The 26,554-nt window shown below is 42.9% G+C and overlaps 2 protein-coding genes across 5 annotated transcripts; both read left to right on the plus strand.

The window, feature by feature from the left end:
• Window positions 1-2,626: 2,626 nt before the first annotated feature.
• LOC125509124 (aminopeptidase M1-C) lies at window positions 2,627-15,465 on the plus strand. 3 transcript variants are annotated; one of them, XM_048674014.2, is made up of 20 exons: window positions 2,634-2,994; window positions 5,230-5,475; window positions 5,561-5,706; window positions 6,376-6,478; window positions 6,731-6,917; window positions 7,012-7,105; window positions 7,245-7,398; window positions 7,624-7,728; window positions 7,817-7,933; window positions 10,218-10,331; window positions 11,103-11,285; window positions 12,707-12,989; window positions 13,063-13,184; window positions 13,274-13,371; window positions 13,623-13,800; window positions 13,877-13,991; window positions 14,077-14,144; window positions 14,260-14,337; window positions 14,822-14,866; window positions 15,008-15,465. In XM_048674014.2, the coding sequence occupies exons 1-20, from the start codon at window positions 2,875-2,877 to the stop codon at window positions 15,188-15,190; spliced, it is 2,739 nt and encodes a 912-aa protein (XP_048529971.1). In that variant the 5' UTR covers window positions 2,634-2,874; the 3' UTR covers window positions 15,191-15,465. The 3 variants fall into 3 exon arrangements, with proteins under 3 accessions (XP_048529969.1, XP_048529971.1, XP_048529970.1); XM_048674013.2 differs by having other exon boundaries at window positions 2,644-2,994; window positions 14,822-14,896; XM_048674012.2 differs by having other exon boundaries at window positions 2,627-2,994; window positions 14,822-15,465.
• Window positions 15,466-15,963: 498 nt separating this feature from the next.
• On the plus strand, window positions 15,964-26,109 carry LOC125509123 (aminopeptidase M1-C). Of its 2 annotated transcripts, XM_048674010.2 has the most exons (21): window positions 15,964-16,224; window positions 18,237-18,491; window positions 18,580-18,725; window positions 19,094-19,196; window positions 19,316-19,502; window positions 19,597-19,690; window positions 19,833-19,986; window positions 20,199-20,303; window positions 20,392-20,508; window positions 20,928-21,041; window positions 21,805-21,934; window positions 22,008-22,081; window positions 23,421-23,700; window positions 23,774-23,895; window positions 23,984-24,081; window positions 24,333-24,510; window positions 24,585-24,699; window positions 24,784-24,851; window positions 24,970-25,047; window positions 25,529-25,603; window positions 25,715-26,109. In XM_048674010.2, the coding sequence occupies exons 1-21, from the start codon at window positions 16,111-16,113 to the stop codon at window positions 25,895-25,897; spliced, it is 2,790 nt and encodes a 929-aa protein (XP_048529967.2). In that variant the 5' UTR covers window positions 15,964-16,110; the 3' UTR covers window positions 25,898-26,109. The 2 variants fall into 2 exon arrangements, with proteins under 2 accessions (XP_048529967.2, XP_048529968.2); XM_048674011.2 differs by lacking the exon at window positions 22,008-22,081 and having other exon boundaries at window positions 15,967-16,224; window positions 21,805-21,987.
• The last annotated feature ends 445 nt before the right edge of the window (window positions 26,110-26,554 follow it).

A 26,554-nucleotide genomic window follows, 5' to 3' on the forward strand; every position in this document is an offset into this window, starting at 1 on the left:
CCTTTGTCATCAGTATGTTACTTGTCCGAGATTCGATCGTCGGTATCTCAATACCTAGTTCAATCTCATTATCGGCAAGTCTCTTTACTCGTTCCGTAATGCATCATCCCGCAAATAACTCATTAGTCACATTGCTTGCAAGGCTTACAGTGATGTGCATTACCGAGAGGGCCCAGAGATACCTCTCCGACAATCGGAGTGACAAATCCTAATCTCAAAATACGCCAACTCAACAAGTACCTTTGGAGACACCTGTAGAGCACCTTTATAATCACCCAGTTACGTTGTGACGTTTGGTAGCACACAAAGTGTTCCTCCGGTAAACGGGAGTTGCATAATCTCATAGTCATAGGAACATGTATAAGTCATGAAGAAAGCAATAGCAACATACTAAACGATCAAGTGCTAAGCTAACGGAATGTGTCAAGTCAATCACATCATCCTTCTAATGATATGATCCCGTTAATCAAATGACAACTCATGTCTATGGCTAGAAAACATAACCATCTTTGATCAACGAGCTAGTCAAGTAGAGGCATACTAGTGACACTATGTTTGTCTATGTATTCACACATGTATTATGTTTCCGGTTAATACAATTCTATCATGAATAATAAACATTTACCATGATATAAGGAAATAAATAATAACTTTATTATTGCCTCTAGGGCATATTTCCTTCACCAACCGCCGTCCCGCACCGAGAGTTTTATTCTACGCGCACACATGCAACTGCCGCCGCCTCCTCCAAAAAAGTTAGAGTTCCTTTGTCTCCCGCCAGAGCCACAATTGGTGCGTCTCATCTCCGGTGGCCCTAGGGCCATGGGGGTGCGATGGATCCTGGCACTTGCCGGCAAAAGGGCTCCGTTTTTAGATATTTATTTTGGTTTTGTTAGGCTTTGTGTCTTGGTTAGAAAGACGAGACAACGACGAATCCCTGAAAATGGAATAAGGTTATGCCCGTCTGGCCTCCGTTCGGGTGGTGCATCTAGCATCGTCGGAGGGTGTGTGGAGGTGTGTCTCCAACAGATCTCGTAGGATTTGGCCGTTGGTTGTTTTTGGTGAATCTACTCGAATCCGGTTATCGTTCGTCTCCGTTTGTGTGTCTTCAGGATGGATCCTTTTGATCTACGCGTTTCTTCATCAGTGGCGGTTGTTGTTCTGGTGCGATGGTCCTATAGGTCGTTAGCACAATGACTTCCCGACTATCTACTACAACAAGTTTTGCCCGGCTCCGGCGAAGGAGGAACGATGACGACGGTGCGCCTTCAGCTTGTTTCATTGCTTGTAGTCGTCGCCAGGTGGTCTACGATTACAGACGTAGTTTTTATTGTTTTTGTTGTTCATTATTCTAACATGATTTTAAATGAATAGATCGAAAGTTTCCCCGAAAAAAAGTAACGAGAAATTTTAAGGTGTTCCAACTATTATAGATCATTCATTATTTCTAATTCAATGGCTAAGATTGAACTTACGAGCTAATAGATCACCAATGAGAGATAATAGGTTACCTACCTCTCATATTTGGTAAGCATCAGAAAAGAATTGATTATAAAATATTTCTAGTATTGCATATATCCTAGTAAAAGGAAATTATCGCATTCCTATTTGGTGCAACTAAAGCCATTAAACGTTGCGGCTAACACGGAAATGTTAGGAGGTCAGAGAATAATGTGACGACAAATTAAAATTTATTCTTTATGACAACTTTAGTTACTTGAGGGTGACAACTTCAGTTGTGAAACATGATAACTTTCTGTTTGGATGGTAAATTTTATTTTTTTTGGCTTTTTTTGGATAACAACTTTAACTGTAAAAACGTCAGGACGGTGTTATTTCGTGCCACACGTGTGGCACTCATCATTTAGGCAAAAAATTGTGAAAATAGAGGTTGTAACGTGAGAGCAGATTAAGTTGGAACACAGAACTAGATAAAATATTTACACTGATATTGTAACGTGACAGTATTGATATTTTCCCTGAAGCCGTTACACATGGGTACACGACATTTGGACATGGACGCGTCTTCGGAGCACATGGTCGGATTTTATTTTAAGGTCTGTCTAGGACACATCTAGATGTGACATAGTTATGTCACATCTAAGCTGATTTTTACTTTGTTTGTGATCTATTTCTTTTGTCTTGATTTTTTTTGTTTCTTATTGCTTCATTATATATTTGTGGGAGGTTAGATGTGACATTTTTAAAAAACATCTAGATGTGAATTAAACAAACTGTTTATTTTACTCCGTATTATTTTGCGCGAGAGCACATGGTTGGATTTGACGGAGAGACCAGGAATATGTAAATCCAAAAATCTCACGTACTACGATTGCGTACCGCATATTCCGATTGGTGAGCAGCAAATCATGTTTGATTGTGCTAATTAAATGCTCAAGATCACAGCGGGACCGACCGGCGCCGGCGACCGGGCTTGGGAGTAGGCACCAGCCACGCCACACTAGCGAGAAGTACTACTAGTAGGAGAATTGGCGTGCGTCATGCATGCACAGCCAGAATCCATGACTGGCTCGGCTGGCCGGGCGCGTCCGTCGGCCTGGATCCATCTGCGCGCGAGTGCGGCGGTTCACTCGATCCAACTCTATCTTGGCTGACGTGCCGCCCCCTCCATCGGCTCGGCCCAGTCAACCCGCCCCCGCTGCCTTCGCTCCATACTATACAGCGCGCGGCAGCCACCAGTGCTCCTCCCCACCCCACCCCACCCCCCGCTCGCGCTCACTCCTTCGCTCGCTCGGTCAGTGGCGGTAAGCCGGCAGGAAGGCTCCCTCCCGGCCCACTCACAGCTGCCTGCTGCCATCGACAACGCGCGCTCGCGCACGGGAAGGAGCGCGCGGCGTCCGTTCCGTTGTTTCCATGGCTCCATCCCGCGCCGCCGCCGGCGCCGTGCTGCCCGTGGTGGTGGCGCTCCTCCTCGGCGTCGTCGCGGCCGCCGCCGCCACCGGTGGCGCCAGGAAGATGGCGTCCCACGGCGAGGTGCGGTATCGATCCCTACGAGATTACTACAAAGTTGTCTAGTAGTGCTGCAGTATCCGATTGTCACACGGCGCATCCTCTGCATTTACTATTCGACTATCATGCGGCGCATCTGCTGCATGCGTCGATACCGCATGCGGCGGGGTTATTTCTTTTAGAGAGGGCTAGTTGATACTGATGGACGGAGACTTCACGTGGTGGTGGGCAGGTAACTCCAACTGGGGTCTATCTATCCTCTATCCCCTTGCCCGCGTGACGGCAATCAACGAATCCATCTGACATTCTGACTATATATCTATGTAATCTAGGCAACGTGCGGGCGGGTGACCCCCCTGCTGAGCTGCGAACGGAATGGGCTACTGTCGAACCCGATTTCGCTTCAACGTACTAGCAGTAGTAGTACTTGCTACGATCTGTGTCGAATATTACCGCTGGGTGCTCTCGATCTTGATAGGCGGTAGTTCACGCTGTATTATCATCACGTGGAGCGTGGGTTCGTGTTGTACCCAATCTTTGGCTATCGCCGATAAGCTAGCTATCGCATTCTCACGTCCGGTCGGCTGGCCGGAAGGCGCAAATAACAGTTAAAAGTCGCCGCAAATCTGAAGATAATGATTGTGTCCATAGACACTAAGAGCTCCAGATTTTGTAAATGTTTTAATATTTTTTTGTAGATGTCACCAGAGGCACAACAAAGCTGGAGTGCACGTGATTCTTTCTCATAGATATTTTAACACAATAGGAGGACTATATGGGTCAAATCTTGATGTCAAACAAATACACAAAATAAGATTTATGTTTTGGTTATGAAGTATAGATTTTCCGTGTTAAAAGCATAGATTTTCCAGCTATTTCTCTAACTGATAAAATAGATATGTTACCAAATAATTAATTGTTACTTATGTGCTTCTAGTCATACATTTATTGCTATTTATATGGCCGACACTTATCAGGTTTTACCATAAGAAACAAATTTTTTATAGACCATGAATTATTGCTATACCGTAAATTGATCTGTTTTATTGGGTAAAAATTGGTTTGATAAAAACCAAAAGGGGGTGAAAAACGTAAGGGACGGTGTGTGTGTGTGGGGGGGGGGGGGGGGGGGATAGAGTGAAAGATGGAACCTTAGGTTCTTTTTAAGTAAGTAGAGATAGAGATTATTAGATATTTTGATTAATTATATTGTTTATTGGATTCATTATTAGGTGTATGAAAATGGCTACCGATTTGTGAAACAGGAAGAAAACAATACAATATGCATCTTTACAACAAAAGATCAGATACACTATAAATAATATAACATCAATAGAATTTCATAATTAATATTTTGCTTTAAAATCACATCTGGATGTATTAAGTGAGTACTCTATTTTAGTGGTAATTACTAAATGTGTACGTGCAATGCACATTGATGCTAATAGGAAGTATCAATTGAGCGGAGATATTAGGTAAAATAGCTGATATTAGATAATATATTAATTGCACGTAAATAGTTGGTAGGATATTTTTACGCATTAACTACATGATTAGTGCTAACATTGATAGTAAGTTAGGTAGGATGCTTTTTACGCATTAATTACATGATTATCGCTAACATTGATACTCCCTCCGTCTAGGTGAATAAATCATTTTAGGTTGTGCACCATGACCAAGGAGGAGAGGAAAACGAGAGAACTTAATGTTTATTTGCTAATTAATAGCATTGCATGCAATAAACTAACCACTGCATGTCATGTTTGGTAGTCTCAAGTCATTAAAAGCATGCACACCCACAACTCTTATTGGTTGATATATCAAGAAACAAGAAACGAGGTAGAAGTTAGTGCATCGTGCCTAAGTGTTTTGGGATTATTTGATTTTCGTAAGATAACTTACATACATAGACGGAGGGAGTAGTAAATTGAGTGCTAAACATGTTAAACACTCGTCGTTGAAACAATCTAAGTCGTTGAATTGACCTGGTTTGATGGTTGAGATTAGTTGGATCTCTCACTTTGAGTTTTTTATATTGGTATATAAATATATAGATATAGATGAAAAAGGAGAGAATTGACAAAAAAGAGAGAAAATGCATTTTCGAAAATGGCGCACAAAATGTATATATTCTAATCGCAAAAAAATATTCTAGAAAGAAAAGAAAATTGTAAAAGCTTTTCCCCCTTCCCTTTGCTGCTCTCGTCTTTTCTCTTCCGTCGCGCTAAACAACAACGGGCCGGATGCACACGCACGCAGGGCGCGAATCTCAAGGCATCTCCCGGCGCGCCTGCGGCGGGCGGCTCGGCGGACCAGTTCCGGGGCAAGGCGCGGCTGCCGAGCTTCGCAGCGCCGCGCCGCTACGAGCTCTTCCTCCGCCCCGACCTCGTCGCCTGCACCTTCTCCGGCTCGGTGGCCATCTCCGTCGCCGTCTCCGCGCCCACCCGCTTCCTCGTGCTCAACGCCCTCGACCTCTCCGTCAACCGCGCCTCCATCCGCTTCCAGGTAAGGAGAAAGAAGGAGAAGAAATATGAAATTCGTTGAGACCTCGCCCTGTCCTCATCGTCCTTCGCCGGCACGGTTCTCGCAGGCTTTGGAGCCCACGGAGGTGGTGTTCTTCAAGGATGACGGTTTGTTGGTGCTCGGGTTCGCCAAGCAGCTGCCCCTCGGCGAGGGCCTGCTCAAGATGGACTTCAACGGCACTCTCAACGACCAGATGAGAGGTTTCTACAGGAGGTATGCAACGACTTCTTCTGGAATCTGCCGCCCTTGGTATTTACACCGCACATCATGATCAACGACCCCCCAACATTTGTAGGAAACCATGTCATGATTTGTTCCAAAAGATACCAATAGAAAATGACAAAAGGGGAAAAGTTGAACTGTGTTCTGTATTAACTACTCCCGATTAGTTACTCACCGACCAACCAAGTGACCAGTTCCAACTCCCGAGAATGCACTTACTATGAATTCGACGAATTTTTGCACTAGTTTGTGCTTAGGAAGTTCACTGTGAAGCCATTATAGTATTATATGATCTATTTCTAAAACTAGTAAATGAGCATGTGCAATGCACATTGATATTAGGGAGAAAATTAACTGCACGTTGATATTAGGTAGGATATCAATTACATGTTAATTATAAGATTAATATAGATGTTGATGTTTGGTATGCTATCAATTGCATGCTCAACATGTTGAGAGCTCACCATTGGAGCAATCTAGGTCGTTGGATTGACATGGTTTGATGGCTGAGATTAATTGGATCTGCCCCTTTGGGTCTTTTTATATTGGTATAGATATAGATAGATATATAGATATAGATATAGATAAGAGTTCAATCGAGCAATTTGGTATGAATTTCTTTCCTGCTATTTATGATTTTCTGATTCTATTTGATTGCAGTAAGTACCAGTATAAAGGAAAGGAGAGAAATATGGCGGTGACGCAGTTTGAGTCCGTGGATGCACGGCGGTGCTTCCCCTGCTGGGACGAGCCTGCATTCAAGGTGAATATATATGATAGCTGGAAGGAGTGTTCACGTAATTAGATTTTTCCCGCTCCGATCAACTATTTTGGTACTCTTGATTGACATTCTTAGTCCCTTATAAGTTGAGTATGTATATAATTAAATATATGTGGAAGCATATTCTCCCTGCCCAGCACACGACTTTATGTTCCTCAAATATGTGCACATAGAGCATCGGTGAGGTCAGATATATTTTCTAACATTTCTTGTTTTGCCGTTTCGATTTTCCAGGCTAAGTTCAAGCTTACACTTGAAGTTCCATCTGAGCTGGTAGCACTGTCCAACATGCCAGTAGCTAACGCGACATTTGCTGGTCCTATCAAAACTGTGCGTTACCAGGAATCACCACCTATGTCAACTTATTTAGTGGCCATAGTTGTCGGTTTGTTTGAATATGTAGAGGGTATGACAACAAAAGGTATCATCTCTGTTTCTGAAATCATCCATTCAAAGAGTGTGCATGAGACCTTTCTCTTTCCCTTTATTTTATTTGTTTGTTTAATTTTATTCAGGCACGAGAGTTCGTGTGTACACTCAAATTGGTAAGAGTAACCAAGGGAAGTTTGCACTAGATGTTGGAGTGAAGTCGTTGAATCTCTATAAAGAGTAAGATATCTACCCGTGCTTCCACACTTTGGTTTCTAAAGAATAGACATGATTGATGTTAATGAAATACTGTGTCAAAGCCATGGTTGTTGCTGAAACAGTAACATTAACAAAAAAACTCATTTCCTCAATTGTTCAGTTACTTTGACACTCCTTATCCACTCCCCAAGTTGGATATGATTGCTATCCCCGATTTTGCTGCTGGAGCCATGGAGAACTACGGATTGGTCACTTACCGGGAAGTAGCTTTGCTTTTCGATGACAAGTCTTCATCAGCATCCAGCAAACAGAGTGTATCTATCATAGCTCAGAAACTTATTTAACTTATCTTTTCATCGTTTACAGTTCACCTCTTAACTAACCGTGCTATGTTACTATACATAAATCGGTTCAGTAAGAAAAACTAAACTATCTCATGATCATCTATAATTCACTAATAATTCAACATTTTTTCGTCATTAAACCTTTTATATGTGTAAACATCCTTTTTATATTGACCTCAGCATGTATTTTGTTAGGTTGCAATTACTGTGGCACATGAATTGGCTCATCAATGGTTTGGCAATCTTGTAACCATGGAATGGTGGACTCACTTGTGGTTAAATGAGGGATTTGCTACATGGGTAAAACAATTTGATCACTCAAAAGTTAAAAGAATGAAATATCAGGTTACCAATGTATACTGAATGAATAGGCTTTTTGTTTTCCCAGATGAGCCATCTAGCAGTAGATTCTTTTTTTCCACAATGGAATATCTGGACACAGTTTCTCGATAGCACAACCACTGCTCTTAGGCTGGATTCACTAGAGGCGTCTCATCCTATTGAGGTAATCTCATTGTTTATAGGGAAACAGCAGGATTCTGCTGCGTATTTTTATTAATTTTTGTAAAATGAATACAAGAAGTTCCACAAAAAATAAGAAGAGCTATACAAAAACATGCGTCTCATCCTATTGAGGTAATCTCATTGTCTATTACTGTGCAATAGCCTGCTTCTGTGGTTGGATATGTTGTGCACTACATTCTCCGGAACCATAGTTGTCATTTGTCAATGTCGTGCACTCTACTATCATACCGAAAAAGGCTTTCGCCCCGCTTTATATATAAAGCAAAGATCAACAACAACCCGGTACAAACGCACTCCACCACAACACACACACCCAAGACAGGATACATAGGCGCCAAGCGCAGCAACACGACCCCTAGCACTACAAGAGCAATCGGGGGCTCCAACAATGAACACGCCACCGTGAAGATATGAAGCCACATATGACGAACCGTGGACTCCAAGACGGTGCCTTCAGGAAGGTTACGACACTGGAGTGCCGACACCGCCCGATTTGAGGATTAGAGTTTCCCCTGGAGCCAAACGACGAGCAATGAGAGACGTGACGACGCCTTCAAGAAGGGAACGAGCTACGCCGCCGCCGGTCTGTCCGAAGATAGAGTAGGTTTTCACCCCGGCCAACACTCACCGCCACCGAAAGGCACTCCCCGACAACCACGCCGCCCATGCGGCCATGGCCATCAGGCAGTACCGAGCGTCGGGCTCTGCCCATGAGCACCGTGCTACCACTACCAGGGCCACCGCCCCGGCATCCAAGACCTAGATCCGCCTCACCCAATACCCACCGCTACCCCAACCGAAGAGATGATCGGATCCTGGGGCAAACAAGGCTCCATCGATTTGTCCTGCAACACCGGGCGTGTGACGAGCATGGTCCTGCTGCCGGGCGCAAGACAGGCTCGGTCCTGCTGCCGGGCGCAAGACGAGCGTGGTCCTGCTGCCGGGCGCGAGACGAGTGTGTTCCTGCAGCCGAGCGCGAGACAAGCTCGGTCCTGCAGCTCGAGCGCGAGACTAGCGATGGGCCGCAGCTGGGAGAGGGCCATCCGTTCAACGGAAATAGCACCCGGACGACGAGGAGACAGATCGAAGGCCGACACAAGCCGCCAACAGACAAGCCGATGCCGAAACATGCCCACCGCTGCCGCTGCCGACCTGCCAAGCTACCGTGGAGCCACCCACGGCCAGGCCGCAACCACACCGGGCCACGGCCCAACCCGCGCTGCCCGGCGAGCTCCAAGCGTCGGAGCCGCCGGGCACACACCCGCGCAACCAACCTATGCTGCAAGCCACCACGGGGCCACCACGGACCGGCGCTGGGGGGGGGGGGGGAGTAGCGCTAGACCCACCATCGGCAGAACCACCTACACCACGTAGAGGCCACTGGCACGGGGAGACCAGTCGCCCTAGCCAGCACCACGCTAGCCAGGGCACACCACAGAACCTCGCCAGACAAGCCCGGCCGAGTAGGCCGTCTTCGGCCAGGCAGGATGGGATCAGCAACTCCACCCGCCGCCAACCAGAGCCGCCGGGGCCTCCACCACGTGCATCCGCCCTGCCACCCACGCGGCCAGGACGGCCAGCACCGCCACGTCTCGCCGACGATGTGCGCCCACTGGATCCGAGCAAAGGAGCGCAGATCCACCGCCAAAACGGCCAGCCGCCGCTCCCCATGGCGAGGAAGGAGAGGAGGGGGCCACCGCTTCCTGGGGCCGCCGCCCCAACGCCCAGCGCCGCCGCGCCGCAGAAGAGGCCGGAGGGCCTGATCCGCCCCGGCGCGCAGCTCCGTGACGCACGCCTTGCCGTCCAGGGCCGGCCTCCGCGTGCGACCAGAGAGAGAGGCCCGCCGCCGCCATCTGCTGCACGGGCTTTGCCCGGCGGGGTCTCCCGACGGCGGCGAGGGGGGCGGGAGTAGGTGGGGGTGGCGGCGGCGGCGTTAGGTTTCACTCTACTATCATAGAAGTGCAAGAATCTATTTTAAACTGTAAATTTTGACAATGTTATGTTTAAGTAACGATGGTGCACACTGCGTAATATGTTATTACCAACAAATTATTGGCCGATTCATGATTGACTCATGAAATTTCTATGGAATATTAAAATTGATGCCTAAATCTCTACTTTGACAAGTGGCATCTTACTTTGGGGAGCAACTTCAGTCAATGCATCAACAGAGATTCAGTTCGTGGCATTAATATTTTCACTTCTCTAATGCTAACTTGTGATTCATTTTATACTTTCCACTATTCGTTTTCCTGGATGCTCAGGTTGAAATACACCATGCCAGTGAAGTTGATCAGATTTTTGATGCTATTAGCTATGACAAGGGTGCTTCTGTTATTCGCATGCTACAAAGTTACCTTGGCGCAGAGCGTTTTCAGGTCTAATACTGCCTCTACTTGAACTCCAGAAACCTGTCACCGACTCACTCTTCTTGCCTAGACTTGGCATTCTTTTTCTCGTCACGTTGCTTAAAAGTATACAAGATCACTTTCAGCCAGTTTATTTTGTTCTTTAAGGAAACAGTGATACTTTGATGTCATTTCCCCACTATTCCATGTAGTGGAAACACTAGACAACTCCATGGCTTGTCCATTGCATAAAATGTTTGTATGCTCTTGAATCATACTAGTTGGTAAACATGCTTTTGTCAGCGGTGTTTTAGGGAGAGATTGCTGTTCTTTGAAGACATATTCTAGGAGCAAAATAGCCATTTCTTCGTAGATTATCCTGCCCTTGTTTAATGCATACAAGCATCATATGTGACAATTTGTACTTCACCGGTCACATGATTTAAGGCGGATGGTTTGATAAATTAGCATATAGAGACAGATTTATCGATATGGGTGTGATGGTGATCTTATGTATTGTTGTAGCATGTGTCATTCTCACAGGATAACATTACTTGTTCACAGAAAAAAAAGGAGTAAAATTTAACGATCTTTGACTCTTTTGCTGATCATATAATGAATCTATCAAACTGCACAGTAGCTTATTATGTTAAAATTCATTTTTCAATTAATTACATTATTTAGTGAAACAAATTGCTGCACTCTCCTTTTTGTGTAATTTCCCCCTGCTCCTCTTTTAACTCCACGTCGTTCTCCTAGTGTATTCTCATATGCTATATATATGAAACTGTGTTCTTGCAGAAAGCGATGGCTTCATATATGAAGAAATATGCATACTCAAATGCTAAAACCGAGGACCTGTGGGCTGTTCTTGAAAAAGAAACTGGTGAACCTGTCAAGGATTTGATGACTACATGGACGAAGCAAAAAGGTTATCCTGTTATTAATGCGAAAATTAAAGGGAATGACATAGAGATTGAGCAGGTAATAGGTTATCTTACATACCATCCTTCGTATCTATCATGCATTTATCATCACACGAACAACCAAGTACACATTTGTTTGGTTAATATTCCCTTGCTATTTTGTTAAGTTCTAGTCGTGCCATGCCATTTGGAGTTTCTTGTTTAAGAAAATCATCTGCTAACTGGTTATGGCAAAAGCTTGACCAAACCTTTGTTTTTGTTCCATACCATTTTGTGGACGTATAACTGACTGTTGTAACTGGTCCTCTGAGAATAGTGTACTCAATGATGGGCAAAACTGGAAATGTTGTACTGCCTGTATGGCCATTGATCTGTCACTTGTTGCATTCACGTATTTACGCAGCAGCCCTAGTATCTGATCATATATTCTGGGGTATGGCTGAACGGTATCAACAACAACTTACATGAATCTCATAGAAGAACTGAATTAGATCTTGTTCTGAAGTTGGAGCTCTTTTAGGGTGCTCTATCTTACCACATTAGAGGTAAGAGGTGGTTTCAATCTGAGTCGTTGGTTGATGAAAGTTTGAAGGTTATTTTGGGCCCTAGTCCAGATAAGGCTAATAAGGAAACCTACAATTAATTTGGTAAGGTAGATAGGCACGGAAGTTCCCCTACAAATCACGAGAGACATGTTTAAATGCACGTTACTTCCCATGTTCCCATCTCAGCCCAGGGATATACATCCTGCATGACTATTGATTTAAATCAGATGGTTGCAAAAAGATCTAGACCACAGTTTTCTGCAGTTTCAGTTATGTATTGCTAATTTGAATGTTCAAATAATTTATATTTGGGAGCAATGTTTAGTGTTAAATTTTATAACAGCTTGAAATGGAAGCGTCAGATTCGGACTTACAGATGACGTTAGTATCATACGGCGATAGGCATGAATTAGTTATCAAACTTTAATCATGAAGTATGCTTTTTCTGTAGTAATGTACTTGCATGTTTAATGGTGACAATTTGGGATAATGTTTGAATTTCTTTACTTTTCTTTCAGTTTTCTGAGAGGATGTTTATTTCTAATAAATCTAGACAAGCAATTCAAAAAATAATCATTACATTTGTCCTGTCAAATGTGAGTCTCCATGTATAATTTGATGTGCAGTGATAAATTATGGTATTAGGTCAGACTGGCTTCCTTTCCTTAAATATGTTGATTTTTTACAGTTATTTGCCAATTATTTCATGTATTGCCGTACCCAATTCCCTCTACGAGTTAATAGACCACCCTTAGCCACTAGACCAAAGCAAATAGAGGGTTCTCACAGAAGTGCGTCTTAAAAGCGGATATTTTATATTGGTTAAAGTGAAAATTCTAATAAATGAAAATGTTAAATACTTGATCTCGTTGACCGATAGATCTTCATGTATAGCATTTTTCTCCGTGAACTTAATGATTTCTGTTTGTTCCAGGCCCAGTTTTTGTTAGATGGGTCCTCTGGCTCTGGCATGTGGATTGTCCCTATAACTTCAGGCTGTGGTGCATATGATACACAGAAAAAGTTCTTGTTGAAACTTAAACGTGATAAGCTGGTCACTGGTTCACAATGTGGTGACCGAAAGAAGGGCGGAAACTTTTGGACTAAGTTGAATATAAATGGAACTGGATTTTACAGAGTTAAATATGACGATGAGCTTGCAGCTGCACTTCAAAATGCGTTGGAGACCAAGAAGCTCTCACTAATGGATAAAATTGGTAAACGCAACATGTGACCGTTGAATCTGCTTGTAATATTTTGGTGTCAGGTATTATAACATTACCATTGCAGGCATTGTGGATGACTTATATGCGCTTTCTATTGCCCGCCAGCAAACATTTGCGTCGTTGCTACGTTTACTCTACGGTTATCGTGGGGAAGCTGATTATAGTGTTCTTTCACACATAAACACTGTACGTAAATCCTGTAGGTCCAGTTGATTCTATCGTGCTCTATTGTTCATGAAGATAAATCGCCTATATCTTTTACTTTGGATTGGCAGGTAACCGCAAGTATTGCTAAAGTATCTGCCGATGCTATTCCTGCCTTGGCTGGTGACATCAAGCAACTTTTGATCAAGATTCTTTTGTCACCTGAAGAGTATGCCTCACCATAACTGCTATGAGTTTCTTAATGTGTTACACTCACAATAGATCATCTCTTTTGTTTCACAAAAAGGAAAAGGAAACATAATATGCCATTAATCTTCTTCCTAACTTCTCATGTTGCTTGAACATTCCTTCTTTTGAGGCCGATGCATGACAATCGCATGATTCTTTCACGTTATTACTGTATATTTGCTACATTTTCCTATGTTTCTTCTTTTTGACTATGTGATACTTATCTTTCAGAAAGTTAGGCTGGGACCCCAAGAAGGGTGAGAGCCACCTGGATGTAATGCTTAGACCACTGCTGTTGACTGCACTTGTCCAACTTGGACATGGTAAGACCATCAATGAAGGAGTTAGGCGCTTTAACATCTTCACACGTGATCGCAGCACTTCTCTTCTTCCTCCGGATACTAGAAAGGTCCTACCTTTTGCTATCACTTCACGTGGTACTCCTATGATTATTTCTTCCATTTGTAACTTGCGCTGTTCTGCAGGCCGCATACCTCTCTGTGATGCAGAATGTTAGTAGTTCAAACAGATCTGGTTATGATGCTCTCCGAAAAATCTACAAGGAGTCAGCTGAAGGGGAGGAAAGATTACAAGTCTTAGGTGTGCAGCCCTTTGACCATGTTAAACTAACAAAGCTTGCCCATGTTTTTGGTTGCTCTAAAAGCATTTTTTTTATTGTTTGAAGGCATATTATCTTCTTGCCGGGATAAGAGTATCGTCCTTGAATCACTGAATTTAATTTTCACTAATGAGGTAAATGCAAATATCATTACTTTCTTCCACATTTATAGTCGAAGGTCTCTATGAGCTTACTTGTGTGTCAAGGGCAAGCTGTACTCAGGTCTCATATGCCTCTCTTGCTTGTCAGGTTCGCAATCAAGATGCATCTATGCTCCTTAGAGGTATTCAACCAGAGGCACGTGAAATTTCGTGGAACTGGTTGAAGGTACGATCTCTTTTAACAATGAGGACCCTTTTGTCTCTGTGTGTTGACATGTTGTTGATGCGTAAAAGTCGTTATTTCTGGGTCCTGTCTGGAACATCAGATTCTTGTAGGTATTCTAAACAAATTGGAATATCCAATCATGAGATGTTTCCTTTTCTACCAACTTCATTGAGATTTCTGCATTACAAAGAGGACCCAGGGTTCTTCTGTTTTTGTCTACAAGATCTCAAGTCAAGTGGCATATTTGCAAACAGCTGAACTATGTTTGTGAATTTGTTTCGGGATCCTGATCTCTGTATATGGATTTCCCTTGTGAATGTATTTTAAATAGAGTGAATTTGAGGCAGCAGCACCCAACCATCTATTTTTTGTGGTTCCTTCATCTGACACCTTAGGAGATGACTGATGGTTCATACTTAGTGTTAGCAGACTGAAACATTTCAAAACATGGTGCTAACATTTGTCCCGTTCTGTCTGTCTGCAGGAAAACTGGGAGCGCATCTCAAGGACATTTTCTGGGAGCTTGGAGGCGAGTTTTGTTAAAAACATTGTTCCATTGGTACATTTAATCACAGTTCTATTGCCCTATTTCCGTGATCATATTCCCCAGTTTTGCAGGTATTATTTCCATAAGGCCATAGCTAATGTGGACTTCCTTGTTTCTTGTCAGTTCACCTCCAACGAGAAGGCGGCAGAGATCTCCAAGTTCTTTGCAACGCGCACAAAGCCCGGATTCGAGAGGACGCTGAAGCAGAGCCTTGAAAGCGTGCGGATCAGCGCGAGATGGGCCGAGGGCATCAGGAGTGAGCCCGGGCTTGCACAGACGGTGCGCGAGCTCCTGGCCAAGCCCTGACGTGCTGCAGCTAGAGTGCTAGGTTACAGTTGTTGTTGGCAATAAGAATGCATTTGTGCCTTATCATAGAAACTGTGGCTTGAGATGGTATTTGGTTGTACATTTGTAGTGGTGGTGGTAGTGAGTCAGCTGATGCCAGTTTGTAGCCAAATCATTGATTGTTACGAATGCATGTGGTGCAAACGGGTTGTATGAACAATGAGAATGTCAAGTTGGAACTAGGTAGCATATCCATTAAGAGGAAATTCAGGCAAAACAAAGAAATTTTTGGAAAAGCTCCAATCTCAGTGTCATTAGAACAAGCCTCCTTGATGTATCTTTTTTGGTAAACTGAATGTACGAGGAGACTTCACGTGTGTGGTTATAAAGCCGAGCCGACGGAATATACGGGACAACTCTTGATGCAAAGCAAATACACACAAAAAAGATTGTGTTTGGTTATAAAGTATAGATTTTCCAGCTCTCTTTGTCCTTAATATAAGATGGTTTTTTGCAGTGACTGTTGTAGTGTTCCTTAAACTGATAAAATAGGTATGTGCCCAATTAATATTTGGTTACCAAATAGTATAAGAGATTTATCGGGTTACCAGATATAGTATTAGATATTGATTGATACTTATCAAGTATGTAAGATATTGATTGATAATTATCTGCTTCTGGGTTGTGAATTTACTACTAGTACTACTTATTGGGTTACCAAAGATGGGGCCGCTCCATCCATACCCCCCGCTGCCTCCGCTCCATATTTATACAGCGGCAGCCGCCAGTGCTCCTCCCCACCCCCTCGCTCGCTCGCTCGCTCACTAGCTCGCTCGCTCAGTAGTGGTAGGCCGGCAGGAAGGCTCCCGGCCCGCTCACAGCTGCCTGCCATCGACAACGCGCGCGCGCGCGCACGGGAGCGCGCGTCGTCCGTTGTTTCCATGGCTCCACCCCGCGTCGGCGCCGGCGCCGTGCTGCCCGTGGTGGTGGCGCTCCTCCTCGTCGTCGCAGCAGCGGCCGCCGGCGGCGGCATGAAGACGGCGACACACGGCGAGGTGCTGTATCGATCCCCTGCCCACGAGATTACAAATTGACTGTTTGTTTGTGATGCGCCGCATCTGCTGCATGCGTTGCAGGATGGTGCTGTAGTATTTCATTTTTGAGAGAGCTAGTTGAAACTGATAGGAGGAGACTTCACGTGGTGGGTAGCCGGGTAGGTAGGTCCAGCCGGAGTCTATCTGTATCCCATTGCCTCCGTCTAGGACTGAAACGGCTAGATGTATATATGGAAACGGCTACATATTGGTGTAACTGAAACAAAATATGCATATTTAAACAAACTGGTAGTAAATGCTTGCACGTTAATATTAGGAAGGAAATTAATACATGTTTATAATAGATAGGGATATCAATTGCGTATTAATTACACGTTTATATTCAATAGAATATCGATTACATTTTAATTGCACGCTTATATTGGATATGATGTCAATTACACCTGAATAATGTGATTAGCATAAAGGTTATTGTTTTTTTTTGAGATTTTTTCATTCAATTCACGAATCAGTACAAAGTAGTTGATCCTTACAAGCACACTGAAACACAAACACAAAGGACCGTGAACACCTAGAGTACCCTAAGGCAACCATAACACAAGAAGATCTTCGGAGCCCTGTGTCATCATCCCTGAATCTTGACAGAAGACCCCTGCAACAGAAGGATCTGCAACCAGTCGCAAATAGGTCATCATCTTCGACCACGGTATAATTGCCACCATGCTGCCTCCTCCTTTCTTAACACCAGCGCTGAGAGGGTATGGACATCAATCCAACACACCTGCAACAGCCGTCGCCATTTTTGGCTTTGAGTACCGTGAAAAGTGTCCCTTCCGGAAGGAAGAGAACTCGAGTCATCCAACCGGTCCAGCACCGTGGCCGGGTCATCCGTCCGGACAAAGTAGGATCTCCCACCAGCATCAGCGCAGAGCAAGAAGAAGAACAGCAGCAACAAATCATACCAACAAGGAAGAAGAAAGGTCTTCATCTTCCTGCATCCATCGCCCATCTGAGAATCCAAACGGCCAGTGCCGATGGACCTCTAGCCACCATAGCCCGCGACCTCGACGAGATCCGGAGATCCCCAACCCTGTTGGCTCCTAGACAAAGGCAAAAGCCTCGCCTGACCGTGAACGGAGCCCAGAGAAACTTATTCCGACGCGACACCACCGCAACGGCCTCGACATCGTCTCCCTCACCCCTAACCCTACCACACACCCACCTAGCGAACAGACCTGAGGTTCCCCCTCCCTCCCGCCGTCGAAGCGACCGACGGAGAGAGAGGGAACCGGCGGCGCGCAAGGGATCCCTCGTCGCCTCCTTGATCGCCTCGTGCGATCCTACTTTTCCGGGCGACTTGCGGTCTGTCTCCGCCAATTGTTCATAAAGGTTGTTACTACTTGGTAGTATGATATTAACTTCATGCTAAACATGTTGAGTGATGACCATTGAGACAAATTTTTGATGGCCAAGATTAATTGAGCTTTTTATATCGAAAAAACTAACTGGCCAATGTTCTTCGGGAGGGGTTGGCAAACAAACGCATTTTCTTGACAGTTTCAGTTGCGACTCGAGATAAAATGGTGACAGTTTTTAAGAAGAAAAATGCATTTCTTGAAGAAACTGTCATGTTATTATAAAAAATTGTCACGCGGTTCACAAAATGTCACTCCCTTCCAGCGAACATGCGCTGGCTATTGGCGTTCTTTTATATTGGTGTACACATAGATATAGATATGATATGGATATACAATATATTAAATTCGTGATTAATATTTTGCTTTAAAATCACATTTGGATGTATAAAGTTTTTTTTAGCAAAATTTGGATGTATAAAGTGAGTACGCTATTTTAGTGGTACTGAAAAAGGAGATAATCCATTTTCGGAAAGTCCCTTAAAGTGTGCAAGTTTGTAATAAGAAAAGAAAAATGTAAAAGCTTGTTTTTTTTTCGCTTCTCTCGTCTTTTCTCTTCCCTCGCGCTAAACAACAACGGGATATACGCGCACGTAGGGCGCGAATCTCAAGGCATCTCACGGCTCGTCCGCGCCGCCTGCGGCCGGCGGCTCGGCGGAGCAGTTCCGGGGCAAAGCGCGGCTGCCGAGCTTCGCCGCGCCGCGCCGCTACGAGCTCTTCCTCCGCCCCGACCTGGTCACCTGCACCTTCTCCGGCTCGGTGGCCATCTCCGTCGCCGTCTCCGCGCCCACCCGCTTCGTCGTGCTCAACGCGCTCGACCTCTCCGTCAACCGCGCCTCCATCCGCTTCCAGGTAAGGAGAAAGAAGGAGAAGAAATATGAAATTCGTTGAGACCTCCTCGCCCTCTTCTAACCATCCTTCGCCGATACGGTTCTCGCAGGCTTTGGCGCCCACGGAGGTGGTGTTCTTCAAGGATGACGGTGTGTTGGTGCTCGGGTTTGCCAAGCAGCTGCCCCTCGGCGAGGGCGTGCTCAAGATGGACTTCAACGGCATTCTCAACGACCAAATGAGAGGCTTCTACAGGAGGTATGCGACGACTTCTTTCTGGACTCTACCACCCTTGGTATTTGCACCGTACATCAACACAGCACTTGTGATAATCTATATATAGGAAATCATGCCATGATTTGTTGAAATTTTAAGCAGGAAATTACAAAAAGGGGAAAAGTTGAACTATGGTTTCTCTTTACTACTCCCGATTAGTTACTCACCGACCAACCAAGTGACCAGTCCCGAAAATGCACTGGCTACGAATTCGATGATACGTGGTTTGGAAGTTCACTGTGAAGGCATTACAGTGTTATGATCTATTTCTGAAATAAGAGTTTGATCGAGCACTTTGGTATGAATGCCTGTCCTGCTATTTATGCTTTTCTGATTTCATTTGGTTGCAGTAAATACCTGTATAAGGGGAAAGAGAGAAACATGGCGGTGACGCAGTTTGAGTCCGTGGATGCGCGGCGGTGCTTCCCCTGCTGGGATGAGCCCGCATTCAAGGTGATTATATATGATAGCTGGAAGGATGACTTTATGTTCCTCAAATATGTGCGCATAGAGCATCAGTGAAGTTAGATATATTTCATAACATTCCTTGTTTTGCCATTTTGATTTTCCAGGCTAAGTTCAAGCTAACACTTGAAGTTCCATCTGAGCTGGTAGCACTGTCCAACATGCCAGTAGCTAACGCAACATTTGCTGGTCCTCTCAAAACTGTGCGTTACCAGGAATCGCCACGTATGTCAACTTATTTAGTGGCCATAGTTGTCGGTTTGTTTGAATATGTAGAGGGTATGACAACAAAAGGTATCATCTCTGTTTCTGAAATCATCCATTCAAAGAGTGTGCATGAGACCTTTCTCTTTCCCTTTATTTTATTTGTTTGTTTAATTTTATTCAGGCACGAAAGTTCGTGTGTACACTCAAATTGGTAAGAGTAACCAAGGGAAGTTTGCACTAGATGTTGGAGTGAAGTCGTTGAATCTCTATAAAGAGTAAGATCACAATCTAGCCGTGCTTCCACACTTTGGTTTCTAACGGATATGCATGATTGATGTTAATGAAATACTGTGTCAAGCCGTGGTTGTTGCTGAAACAGTAACATTAACAAAAAAACTCTTTTCCTCAATTGTTCAGTTACTTTGCCACTCCTTATCCACTCCCCAAGTTGGATATGGTTGCTATCCCTGATTTTGCTCCTGGAGCCATGGAGAACTACGGATTGGTCACTTACCGGGAAGTAGCTTTGCTTTTCGATGACAAGTCTTCATCAGCATCCAGCAAACAGAATGTATGTATCATAGCTCACTTATCTTTTCATCGTTTACAGTTCACCTCTTAACTAACTGTGTGATGTTACTATACATAAATCGGTTTAGTAAAAAAGCTGCACTATATCATGATCATCAATAATTCGCTAATAATTCCTAACATTTTTTCGTAATTAAACCTTTTATATGTGTAAACCCTTTTTATATTAACCACAGCATGTATTTTGTTTAGATTGCAATTACTGTGGCACACGAATTGGCTCATCAATGGTTTGGCAATCTTGTAACCATGGAATGGTGGACTCACTTGTGGTTAAATGAGGGATTTGCTACATGGGTAAATCAATTCGATCACTCAAAAGTTAAAAGAATGAGATATCAGGTTACCAATGTATACTGAATGAATAGGCTTTTTGTTTTCCCAGATGAGCCATCTAGCAGTAGATTCTTTTTTTCCACAATGGAATATCTGGGCACAGTTTCTTGATCGCACAACCACTGCTCTCAGGCTGGATTCACTCGAGGCGTCTCATCCTATTGAGGTAATCTCATTGTTTATTACTGTGCCATAGCCTGCTCCGGTGGTTGGATATGTTGTGGACTACATTCTCCAAAACCATAGTTGTCAATGTCATTCACTCTACTATCATAGAAGTTCAAGAATCTATTTTAAATTGTAAATTTTGACAACGGTATGTTCAAGTAACGATAGTGCATAGTGCGCAATATGCTATTACCAACACATTATTGGCCGATTCATGATTGACTCATAAAATTTCTATGGAATATTAAAATTGATGCTTAAGTATCTCTACTCTGACAAGTGGCATCTTACTTTGGGGAGCAACTTCAGTCAATGCATCAACAGAGATTCAGTTCATGGCATTAACATTTTCACTTCTCTAATTCTAACTTGTGATTCATTTTATACTTTCCACTATCCTTTTTCCTGGATGCTCAGGTTGAAATACACCATGCCAGTGAAGTTGATCAGATTTTTGATGCTATTAGCTATGACAAGGGTGCTTCTGTTATTCGCATGCTACAAAGTTATCTTGGCGCAGAGCGTTTTCAGGTCTAGTACTGCCTCTACCTGAACTCTAGAAACTCGTCACCGACTCACTCTTCTTGCCTAGATTTCGCATTCTTTTTCTCGTCATGTAGCTTAAAAGTATACAAGATCACTTTCAGCCAGTTTATTTTCTTCTTTATGGAAACAGTGATACTTTGATGTCATTTCCCCGCTATTCCATCTAGTGGAAACACTAGACGACTCCATGGCTTGTCCATTGCATAAAATGTCTGTATGCTCTTGAATCATACTAGTTGGTAAACATGCTTTTGGTCAGCAGTGTTTTAGGGAGAGATTGTTCTCTGAAGACATATTCTAGGAGCAAAATGACCATTTCTTCATAGATTATCCTGCCCTTGTTTAATGCATACAAGCATCATGTGACCATTTGTACTTCACCGATCACATGATTTAAGGGGGATGGTTTGATAAATTAGCATGTAGAGACAGATTTGTCGATATAGGTGTGATGGTCATCTTATATATTGTTGTAGCATGTGTCATGCTCACAGGATAACATTACTTGTTCACAAAAAAAGGAGTAAAATTTAGCGATCGTTGACTCTTTTCTTGATCATATAATGAATCTATCAAACTGCACACTAGCTTATTATGTTAAAAGTCAATTTTTAATTAATTACATTATTTAGTGAAACGAATTGCTGCACTCTCCTTTCTGTATAATTTCCCCCTGCTACTCTTTAACTCCACGTCGTTCTCCTAGTGTATTCTCATATGCTATAAATATGAAACTGTGTTCTTTCAGAAAGCAATGGCTTCATATATGAAGAAATATGCATACTCAAATGCTAAAACCGAGGACCTTTGGGCTGTTCTTGAAAAGGAAACTGGTGAACCTGTCAAGGATTTGATGACTACATGGACGAAGCAAAAAGGTTATCCTGTTATTAATGCAAAAATTAAAGGGAATGACATAGAGATTGAGCAGGTAATATTTTTTTTTTGCAGGTGAGCAGGTAATAGGTTATCTTACATACCATCCTTCGTATCTATCATGCATTCATCATCACACGACTAACCAAGTATGCATTTGTTTGGTTAATATGTCCTTGCTATTTAGTTAAGTTCTAGTCGTGGCATGCCATTTAGAGTTTCTTCTTTAAGAAAATCATCTGCTAACTGGTTGTGGCAAAAGCTTGACCAAACCTCGATTTTTGTTCCATACCATTTTGTGAATGTATAACTGACTGTTATAACTGGTCCTCTGAGAATACTGTACTCAATGATGTCAAAAACTGGAAATATTTTACTGCCCCTACGGCCATTGATCTGTCACTTGATGCATTCACGTATTTACACAGCAGCCCTAGTATCTGATCATATATTCTGGGGTATGGTGAACAGTATCAAGAACAACTTACATGAATCTCGTAGAAGAACTGAATTAGATCTTGTTCTGAAGTTGGAGCTCTTTTAGGGTGCTCTATCTTACCACATTAGAGGTAAGAGGTGGTTTAAATCTGAGTCGTTGGTTGATGAAAGTTTGAAGGTTATTTTGGGCCCTAGTGCAGATAAGGCTAATAAGGAAACCTACAATTAATTTGGTAAGGTAGATAGGCACAGACGTTTCCCTACAATCACGAGAGACATGTTTAAATGCACATTACTTCCCATGTTCCCATCTCAGCCCAGGGATACACATCCTGCATGACTATTGATTAAATCAGATGGTTGCAAAAAGATCTAGACCACAGTTTTCTGCAGTTTCAGTTATGTATTGCTAATTTGAATGATCAAATAATATTTGAGAGCAATGTTTAGTGTTAAATTTTATGACAGCTTGAAATGGAAGTGTCAGATTCAGACTTACATATAAAGTTAGTATTATAAGGCAATAGGCATAAATTAATTATCAAATTTTAATCATGAAGTTTGTTTTTTTCTGTAGTAATGTACTTGTATGTTTAATAGTGATAATTTGGTATATATCTTTGAATTTCTTTAGTTTTCTTTCATTTTTCTGAAAGGATGTTTATTTTTAATAAATCCAGACATACAATTCAAGAAATATCATTACATTTGTCCTGTCAAATGTGAGTCTCGATGTATAATTTTATGTACAATGATAAATTATGGTATTGGGTCAGACTGGCTTCCTTTTCTTAAATATGTTGATTATTTACAATTATTTGCCAATTATTTCATGTATTGCTGTGCCCACTTCCCTCTACGAGTTAATAGATCACCCTTAGCCACTAGACCAAGGCAAAGAGAGGGTTCTCACAAAAGTGTTTCTTATTTTATATTGGTTAAAGTGAAAAATCTAATAAATAAAAATGTTAAAAACTTGATCTCGTTGACTGATAGATCTCCGAGTATAGTATTTTTCTCCACGAACTTGATGATTTCTGTTTGTTGCAGGCCCAGTTTTTGTTAGATGGGTCCTCTGGCTCTGGCATGTGGATTGTCCCTATAACTTCAGGCTGTGGTGCATATGATACACAGAAAAAGTTGTTGAAACTTAAACGTGATAAGCTGGTCATTGGTTCACAATGTGGTGACCGAAAGAAGGGCGGAAACTTTTGGACTAAGTTGAATATAAATGGAACTGGATTTTACAGAGTTAAATATGACGATGAGCTTGCAGCTGCACTTCAAAATGCATTGGAGACCAAGAAGCTCTCACTAATGGATAAAATTGGTAAACGCAACATGTGACCGTTGAATCTGCTTGTAATATTTTTGTGGCAGGTATTATAACATTACCATTGCAGGCATCATGGATGACTTATATGCGCTTTCTATTGCCCGCCAACAAACATTTGCGTCGTTGCTACATTTACTCTACGGTTATCGTGGGGAAGCTGATTATAGTGTTCTTTCACACATAAACACTGTACGTAAATCCTGTAGGTCCAGTTGATTCTATCGTGTTCAATTGTTCATGAAGATAGATCGCCTATATCTATACTTTGGATTGGCAGGTAACCACAAGTATTGCTAAAATATCTGCTGATGCTACTCCTGCCTTGGCTGGTGACGTCAAGCAACTTTTGATCAAGATTCTTTTGTCACCTGCAGAGTATGCCCCACCATAACTGCTATGAGTTTCTTAATGTGTTACACTTACAATATATCATCTCTTTTGTTTCACAAAAAGGAAAAGGAAACATAATATGTCATTAATCTTCTTCCTAACTTCTCATGTTGCTTGAACATTCCTTCTTTTGTGGCCGATGCATGACAATTGCATGATTCTTTCACGTCATTACTGTATATTTGCTACATTTTCCTATGTTTCTTCTTTTTGACTATGTGACACTTATCTTTCAGAAAGTTAGGCTGGGACCCCAAGAAGGGTGAGAGCCACCTGGATGTAATGCTTAGACCACTGCTGTTGACTGCACTTGTCCAACTTGGACATGGTAAGACCATTAATGAAGGAGTTAGGCGCTTTAACATCTTCACACGTGATCGTGGCACTTCTCTTCTTCCTCCGGATACTAGAAAGGTCCTACCTTTTGCTATCATTTCACGTGGTACCTATGATTACTTCTTCCATTTGTAACTTCCGCTGTTCTGCAGGCCGCATACCTCGCTGTGATGCAGAATGTTAGTAGTTCAAACAGATCCGGTTATGATGCTCTCCGAAAAATCTACAAGGAGTCAGCTGAAGGGGAGGAAAGATTACAAGTCTTAGGTGTGTAGCCCTTTGACCATGTTAAACTAACAAAGCTTGCCCATGTTTTTGGTTGTTCTAAAAGCATTTTCTTATTGTTTCAAGGCATATTATCTTCTTGCCGGGACAAGGGTATCGTCCTTGAATCACTGAATTTAATTTTCACTAGCGAGGTAAATAATGCAAATATCGTTACTTTCTTCCACAATTATAGTCGAAGGTTTCTATGAGCTTACTTGTGTGTCAAGGGCAAGCTGTACTCAGGTCTCATATGCCTCTCTTGCTTGTCAGGTTCGCAATCAAGATGCATATATTCTCCTTAGAGGTATTCAACCAGAGGCACGTGAAATTTCCTGGAACTGGTTGAAGGTACAATCTCTTTTAACAATGAGGACCCTTTTATCTATGTGTGTTGACGTGTTGTTGATGCGTAAAAATCGTTATTTCTGGGTCCTGTCTGGAACATCAGATTCTTGTAGGTATTCTAAACAAATTTGAATATCCATCCATGAGATGTTTCTTTTTCTACCAACTTCATTGATATTTCTGCATTACAAAGAGGACCCAGGGTTCTTCTGTATTTGTCAACAAGAACTCAAGTCAAGTGGCATATTTGCACACAGCTGAACCATATTTGTGAATTTATTTCGGTATCCCGATCTCTTTAAATGGATTTCCCTTGTAAATGTATTTTAACTAGAGTGAATTTGAGGCAGCACCCAACCATCTATTTTTTGTAGTTCCTTCATATGACACCTTAGGAGATGACTGATGGTTCATACTTAGTGTTAGCAGACTGAAACATTTGAAAACATGGTGCTAACATTTGTCCCGTTCTGTCTGTCTGCAGGAAAACTGGGAGCGCATCTCAAAGACATTTGCCGGGAGCTTGGTTACGAATTTTGTTAAAACCATTGTTCCATTGGTACATTTAATCACAGTTCTATTGCCCCATTCCCGTGATCCATATTCCCCACTTTTGCAGGTATTATTTCCATGAGGCCATGCTAATGTGGACTTCCTTGTTTCTTGTCAGTTCACCTCCAACGAGAAGGCGGCAGAGATCTCCAAGTTCTTTGTAACGCGCACAAAGCCCGGATTTGAGAGGACGCTGAAGCAGAGCCTTGAAAACGTGCGGATCAGCGCGAGATGGGCCAAGGGCATCAGGAGTGAGCCCGGGCTTTCACAGACGGTGCGTGAGCTCCTGGCCAAGCCCTGACGTGCTGCAGCTAGAGTGCTAGGTTACAGTTGTTGTTGGCAATAAGAATGCATTTGTGCCTTGTCATGTGTGGTGAAGAATGCATTTGTGGCTTGAGATGGTATTTGGTTGTACATCTGTAGTGGTGGTGGTAGTGAGTCAGCTGATGCCAGTTTGTAGCCAAATCATTGATTGTTATGAATGCATGTGGTGCAAACGGGTTGTATGAAGAATGAGAATGTCAAGGCGAAACTAGGTACTCCCTCGGTTCACTTTTATAAGTCGTTTCAGACAAGTGAAATTGAGCTGTTTTGCACTGTGTCTGAAACATCTACAAAGCCTTATAAAAGTGAACAGAGGGAGTAGCATATATCCATTCAAAGGAAATTCAGGCAAAATAAAGAAAATTTTGGAAAAGCTCGAATCTCAGTGTCATTAGAACAAGCCTCCTTGATGTATCTTTTTTTTGGTAAACTAAATGTATGAGTTGACTTCACGTGGGTGGTACTGATGGGCGGAGATTTCACGTGGGTGGTAGCCGGGTAGTAAGAGCATCTCCAGCCGCGCCCCCAACAGGCCCTTCCTAGGCGAATTTTTAGCACCGGCGGGCTGAAATCGGCCCAATCGCGTCCCCAGGAGTCAGTTTTCCGCCGGGTTGGGCCGAAATAACAGCCGGCG

The sequence above is a fragment of the Triticum urartu genome, chromosome 5A (genome assembly GCF_056163025.1).
Source record: "Triticum urartu cultivar PI428250 chromosome 5A, HENAU_Tu73, whole genome shotgun sequence".
In the NCBI taxonomy this organism is placed as follows: Eukaryota; Viridiplantae; Streptophyta; class Magnoliopsida; order Poales; family Poaceae; genus Triticum; species Triticum urartu.

Bases quoted from the DNA above. Each gene is read 5' to 3' on its own strand.
- LOC125509123 (XM_048674010.2), top strand. From the start codon at position 16,111: ATGGCTCCACCCCGCGTCGGCGCCGGCGCCGTGCTGCCCGTGGTGGTG. The intron at 21,935-22,007 runs GTTATCCTGTTA...TTTTTTTTGCAG, and splicing joins TACATGGACGAAGCAAAAAG to GTGAGCAGGTAATAGGTTAT. The intron at 25,048-25,528 runs GTACAATCTCTT...GTCTGTCTGCAG, and splicing joins TTTCCTGGAACTGGTTGAAG to GAAAACTGGGAGCGCATCTC.
- LOC125509124 (XM_048674012.2), top strand. From the start codon at position 2,875: ATGGCTCCATCCCGCGCCGCCGCCGGCGCCGTGCTGCCCGTGGTGGTG. The intron at 13,185-13,273 runs GTACGTAAATCC...TTGGATTGGCAG, and splicing joins TTCTTTCACACATAAACACT to GTAACCGCAAGTATTGCTAA. The intron at 14,145-14,259 runs GTAAATGCAAAT...CTTGCTTGTCAG, and splicing joins ATTTAATTTTCACTAATGAG to GTTCGCAATCAAGATGCATC.